Raw genomic sequence first — 6,055 nt, 5'->3', positions numbered from 1 at the left:
TCAATACCAGGAGCGATGTTGACTTTGAGATTCCTCAGAAGAATCTTTATGCCCTTTTCAGTTTCAGCCACTCAAGGACACACGAGGCCTGATCTTTAAACTGCAAAGGATTGATTGTGGAGAAAATTATGGGTATTCTGCTTTTTATTCCAGTGTTGACAAAAATCTTTTGACTTCATCGTCTCCCCCACTTTATATCCAAAGCATTATAATTTAACCTTGTTAAATGACATTCAAAAATTTAATTTGTCTTAAATTTCTAAGACTGCATTTGACAATATGAGTTGTGTTTTGTTTAGCTTGCAGATGAATGTGTGTCTCTCCAGTTAAGAATGTGAAGAAACACCTTTTCCTTTTTTCTGTCGAAGCACATAACATAAAACCTGTCTCATCAACGTGGTTTTGAATTTGCTTAAATTGACCCTTTGAAGGATGTCGGAAATATCACAGCTTTGCTTCGTCACCATAGGAAACCAATAGAAACACGCCGTTTCGTTTAGATAGAATGTTAATTTGGCTCAAAAGGAAGCCATTTCTACGGCAGGATTTGCGAAAAGAACAAGGTACTTTTACGGTTTGTTTGCAATACCTTACCTGTACAAATGTCCCTTTTTGATAGCTTCAATTTTTACAGTATGTATCTGTAAATCTTTTTTTTTTGTAGACTTGTAAAATGTGTCCACTGCCTTTGTAGAGCTGCTGATCACTGGAAAGTGAATGCTTGAGCTTGTATGATAGTATTCATAGAAAGCAATAAATGCTCTAATGACACGTTGAAAGTGTAGTATGCTCCTTAAAATCCAGTCACGTTATGTTCCATACCTGCAGAATGGGGGGGGTGACCGGTTCACATGTGACTCCATCTATTTACTCTGACATGCTTGTTTTTTCACTGTACATTTTAAGTGTTAGCATGCTAACATTAGCCAAACATGTTAGATTATTACTTCCCCCACTGAGTTAATGTTTTTTTTCAATGATAGGTTGTCTGTTTATCTGTCTGTTAGCAACATTACAGAAAAAAAGAAACTTTGTTGTTGTTGGAATGGTTTTAGATGAGCATCTAGCAAGCTCTCTATTTAGACATTTATTTACTGGCACACTAACATGAAAACAGTCACTGCAGTCCCAAGTATTAGCTTGATAGCATGCTTGATTATTGTTTATCCATGCCAGAAGCTCAAGTGATGCTGTGTCTGTCAATCAGAACTATTACAGGAGCTAAAGGCATGAATGTGTTTAGCATTAGCTAAAAAAAACCACACGGAATATCTTTTGTGGAAGAAGAGATTTTAATCATTTTAATCATGTGAGGATAACATCCAGTCAGCGACACCTCAGATGACCTTGATACCTCTAAGCTAAGATTATCACTATCGCTGTCATCAGCACATGTCGTGCACTAGGAAGGTTTTGGACCTGGCTTCACCTGTAAACAACGGCTGTGATTATCACAGGCACCGACACTGTTTTTCTATTGTAGTTATTTCCACATGTCCATGCTAGGTGCTTTCACTCATTGCCCAAATATAATTGCCCTCTTGTAATTATGTAATGTCTACAATTAGTGGAATTACTTACAGCACATTTAATACAGGCGCCAGTGAGTCTGAGGCGGGCATGTAAACAGTAATCAGGGTACCCGTAAATAACCTGAAGGTCAGCGCTTAAGAGGATCGTTTGTCTTGTGTGGATCACACGGAACTCCTGGCAATACAGAGAAAGATTAATTAAAGGTGTAGGTCAGTGATTTAGAATTCCCGTCCTGCAACATTTGGAGGCTGGGAAGAGACAGATTAAGAACGGATGGATTTTAAGCAGCAGTGTCTGTTTTTTACCGAGCGGAATGGGCACAGCCCAAGACAGGGATGTCTTCGTCGTGTGCAACAATCACTATACAAGACTCAAAAGTAATGCTAATAATAATAAAGGACTACAAGCAAATCCTGTAATGATCCGACTGATTGATTTTGACAAGTGTCCATTTCTAATCCTTCATCACATGATCCCACAATGGACTGAGTGTCATCCTCACTTTGAGAGGGGATCTGCAGCAATAGATTCAGTTTGTATGAAATGTAATGTTATTTTGATATTTGGTTTGAGAGAAGTTTCTTTTCGGCATTTGACGGCTAGCATCTCTGACATCTGTGAGGTCCGTTGAGGTGAGACCATTTCATGAGGTGCAAGAAATCATCGTAGTCTCCGTCGAGTTGCAGAGACAGATTCCACAATGGGTCAGCGCCTGAGCGAAGATAGCGACCCGGACAAGGAAATCAATGTGGCTGAGCTGCAGGAATGGTACAAAAAGTTTGTGGTGGAATGTCCGAGTGGAACGCTCTTCAAGCACGAATTCAAGAGCTTCTTTGGCGTCACTGAAAACAAAGAGGCCGCAGATTACATAGAACACATGTTTCGAGCCTTCGACAAGAACGGAGTGAGTATGAGCATCTTGCTTACTAATGAGTCTCGCTTGACCCGCAGTGACAGTCAGGTGTGTTGATCAGTAGAATTAGTGAAATTTGCAGTTGATGCCCATTGATGAGAATATTGGGAGTTGAAAATCCTAAATTTAGACCTTCCTTTGATTTTTATTTTATTTTTATTTTTAATCAACATTTTGCATTCATTGTCTCTCCTCGTCCAAACCAGGACAACACCATTGATTTTCTGGAGTATGTGGCAGCCTTGAACTTAGTCCTGAGGGGTAAACTGGAACACAAGCTTAAATGGACGTTCAAAATGTATGATAAAGATGGAAGTGGATGCATCGATAAAACGGAGCTTCTTGAAATTATAGAGGTAATTTGCAGGCGCAAATTGCGAGAACTGAAGAAAGAGTTGAAAGAAAACTCGAAGCTAAATCATCATGCTAGAAGTATGGATCACTCTCATATGGGTTCCTGTCACTTTTTCCAGTCTATTTATCGGCTGAAGAAAGCCTGTCATGGGGAGTTGGATGGAGAATGCAATCTGCTTTCCCCAGACCAAGTGGTTGACCGGATATTTGAGCTGGTTGATGAAAATGGAGATGGTGAGTATTTGCAACGGTTTTCCAACAGGGTCAAGGTCCTCAAATGACTTTTGCGGGGCATGTGTGATGATATTTCGTGCATATTGACAACCGCCAACCCGTTCTTCCAGGGGAACTCTCACTGGATGAGTTCATTGACGGTGCACGGAGGGACAAGTGGGTGATGAAGATGCTGCAGATGGACGTCAACCCTGGGGATTGGATGAATGATCAAAGGCGCAGTGCTGACTTCTAAGGCCGGAACACGAACTGTCAACTTGTCAAATAACCACATCATTTATTATTTATCTACTGCAATTTATTTGTATATAAAAGTAGCCGACACCACAGTGGCATTGAACGGCTGTATCTAGCTTGCAAAGGGGCTGCAGGTTGATTCTCTTTAATAAAGTGCTACACCTAGTCAGAATACGGAGCAATGGTAGTTTTTGCCTTTTTTATTGCCATGCATGATGCCTTTACACGTGTGTATTTTATATATTATATTCTATATATAATGTATATACTATATTCACCGTAGAAATATGGTTAATGTCTTATTTTCCTTTCGGTTGTGCATTATAAAATGAGATTAAAGTCCTCACAACCATCTTCTTTGTTTTTTTATTTCCCTTATTCATGATGATTTGACTGACTCATGACACGCTGGGAGGAGCTTCCTCTGCCACGCATCTTCTCGCGAGAAGTGAGAATAGCCTGACGTGATTACAAACAACTACCAAACTCTGACACTAATGAGCTGCGCGGGCGTTAAAACGATCACTTGTGGTCAGTTATTACGTTATAAGAGGCATTTCCGTATTGGATGCAAACTAAAGCGTCTTAAAGTATCAAATTGATACCGCGTTAATGTTAACGTGAGTTCACGGATGTACACAATTTAGTAATCAAATCACCGCACGGAGCGCGCTGCTCTTTGTCAATGTCGGAAGTCGAGACATCAGTGAGCACCGAACAAAGCGAGGTAAAAGCTTAAGCAATACAATTCCTTTTCTAGCTTTGTTTCACGTGTTTATTCCGTCCTAGGTTGACTTATGTTCTGTATTATTATTAGTATTTCTTGCTCGATCGTTTGGATCTTCGTGATGCATTATGCATAATGCTGCCCCCTGCTGGTCAGGCCACAGATAACACCTGGAGTCTGAATCATGTAAACGGGAGCCTGTTCTCCTGCCCTGCGGACGAGGCTTTGGCCCACTGCATCAGTGAGGACTGCCGCATGGGGGCAGGCATAGCGGTGATGTTCAAACAGAGGTTCAAAGGGCTCGAGGAGTTAAAGGAACAGAGTGAGTCAGAGCTACTATTAAAACAATATATATATATATCTGGAGAGAAAATGTCTTATTTCAAGGGTACTGATTTTCATCTGGTTGTATTTTTTTTTTTGGCAGGAATGTGAAATGAAATATCTGACTATAGATATCATGTTGAAGTGTTTTTAATATATACTTTATTTATGTTGTATAACTATAGGAAGTGATATTTCTTTACAGTATGAATTTTTAAACAACATGCTCAACATTGCTGCAACTATAGATTATTTTCCTTATTTATTCATCTACATATTATATTCCAAGTGGAAAAAATGCACAAAAAGACATCCAATTTTACCCTCATAGCACTGCCGGGGAAGCCCTTGAGCAAGGCACCTTTGATTGCCGATTTCAGCTGTGTTAAACAGTGGATCAGAGAGTTTTAACCTGTTTTTGAAACAATAGAGTTACTTTCATCGTGTCGCATTCCGATCCTGATATTTTGTCTTTTCACATTTAAACAGAAAAGTTGACGGGAGAGTGCGCTGTACTGAAAAGAGGCAGACGTTTTGTCTACTATCTGGTGAACATAATGCATCTATTCCAAGTGACCTCTATAAGGGAAGTACAAAAAAGGTGTAGTTAAAAGTCCTATTGTTCCTTCCTGTTGTTGCAGATCACAAAAAAAAAGTTCAGTCATAAACCGACTTATGACAGTCTGACACGGAGCCTGGAAGGCATGAAGGCACACTGCGTACTGAACGGGGTGACAAGAATATCAATGCCTCGGTAAGTAGTATTTCCATTTGCTTTGTAGTACTTAATTAAACTCGGGTCAAGAGAGAAATACTCAGTCAGTTGATGAATTATCCGTGATGGGTCTGTTATTGCTATACTTCCTGTTTCCTATAGCATCGGTTGCGGCCTGGACCGACTGCAGTGGGGCCGAGTGTCGGAGATACTGGAACGGGTGTTCAAATGCACCGACATCTCCATCACCGTCTACAGCCTCCCCGAGAGAGCAGAGACCACAGCGACGACGGAAAGCACACACACAATGCGCTTTTCCTGTTGAACTTGTGCACTGATTTGTATTATTTTAATAATTTCTTGGCATCCTGACATTGAAATAAACCTGAAGCTTGTCTTGATCCTCCGCCTCCGTTCTCACTGTGTTCGTGAAACATTCTTCAGCCAAACTTGAGCAAGTCCGCTTGATTCGTTCTCCGTGATTTACCTCGACCCGGATGACTGGGAACCTGCAAGTTCTGCAATCATCATGTACTCGCGTCCAAATCATGCTGACCGAGCAGCTGTTTGCAGTTTATACCGCGACACAGCATGAAATATCGGCTGTCTGTTTTCGCATTCATCCTCGGGGCAATTACATTTGTTGATCGAGCCACACGGCATATTTACATTTCTCTGAGCGTCAGACAACTTTCAAAGTGCTCATTGTATCCTCTGCAGATGCTCAGGGTTTTGTGCGATCTATTATTGAGCTGCTGGACTATTGTGTTGTTAATGTGATGAACAAATAAGAGTCAAAACAAAGCGGGCTGGGAAACCTGACGCCGCGGAGTCCATCCCTCACGTCCATTTTCGTTGAGTGGGCAGCAGAGCGCTAATGCTACACGAGGCTACATTAGTTGGATTAAATACTCGAACTGAAAGGTGCTTCTTTTAAATACTTAAGCTAAATGCACTTCAGGTGTTTGTAATTAAAGTAAACCCTCTGCAGCAGGGCGATTGTGAGCACGGGCGCTGG

General features: G+C 41.0%; 2 protein-coding genes across 3 annotated transcripts; both read left to right on the top strand.

The window, feature by feature from the left end:
• Positions 1-2,233: 2,233 nt before the first annotated feature.
• On the top strand, positions 2,234-3,269 carry guca1b (guanylate cyclase activator 1B). Its single transcript, XM_068743785.1, has 4 exons — positions 2,234-2,437; positions 2,653-2,802; positions 2,920-3,034; positions 3,145-3,269. The coding sequence occupies exons 1-4, from the start codon at positions 2,234-2,236 to the stop codon at positions 3,267-3,269; spliced, it is 594 nt and encodes a 197-aa protein (XP_068599886.1).
• Positions 3,270-3,747: 478 nt separating this feature from the next.
• Positions 3,748-5,439, top strand: oard1 (O-acyl-ADP-ribose deacylase 1). 2 transcript variants are annotated; one of them, XM_068749855.1, is made up of 5 exons: positions 3,748-3,998; positions 4,155-4,320; positions 4,812-4,870; positions 4,964-5,076; positions 5,200-5,439. In XM_068749855.1, the coding sequence occupies exons 1-5, from the start codon at positions 3,957-3,959 to the stop codon at positions 5,360-5,362; spliced, it is 543 nt and encodes a 180-aa protein (XP_068605956.1). In that variant the 5' UTR covers positions 3,748-3,956; the 3' UTR covers positions 5,363-5,439. The 2 variants fall into 2 exon arrangements, with proteins under 2 accessions (XP_068605956.1, XP_068605949.1); XM_068749848.1 differs by having other exon boundaries at positions 4,089-4,320.
• Positions 5,440-6,055: the final 616 nt, after the last annotated feature.

Source organism: Brachionichthys hirsutus, chromosome 2 (assembly GCF_040956055.1).
Source record: "Brachionichthys hirsutus isolate HB-005 chromosome 2, CSIRO-AGI_Bhir_v1, whole genome shotgun sequence".
NCBI lineage: Eukaryota > Metazoa > Chordata > Actinopteri > Lophiiformes > Brachionichthyidae > Brachionichthys > Brachionichthys hirsutus.
The sequence above is the reverse complement of the archived record's forward strand: the minus strand, read 5'-3'. Positions and strand labels throughout refer to the sequence as shown.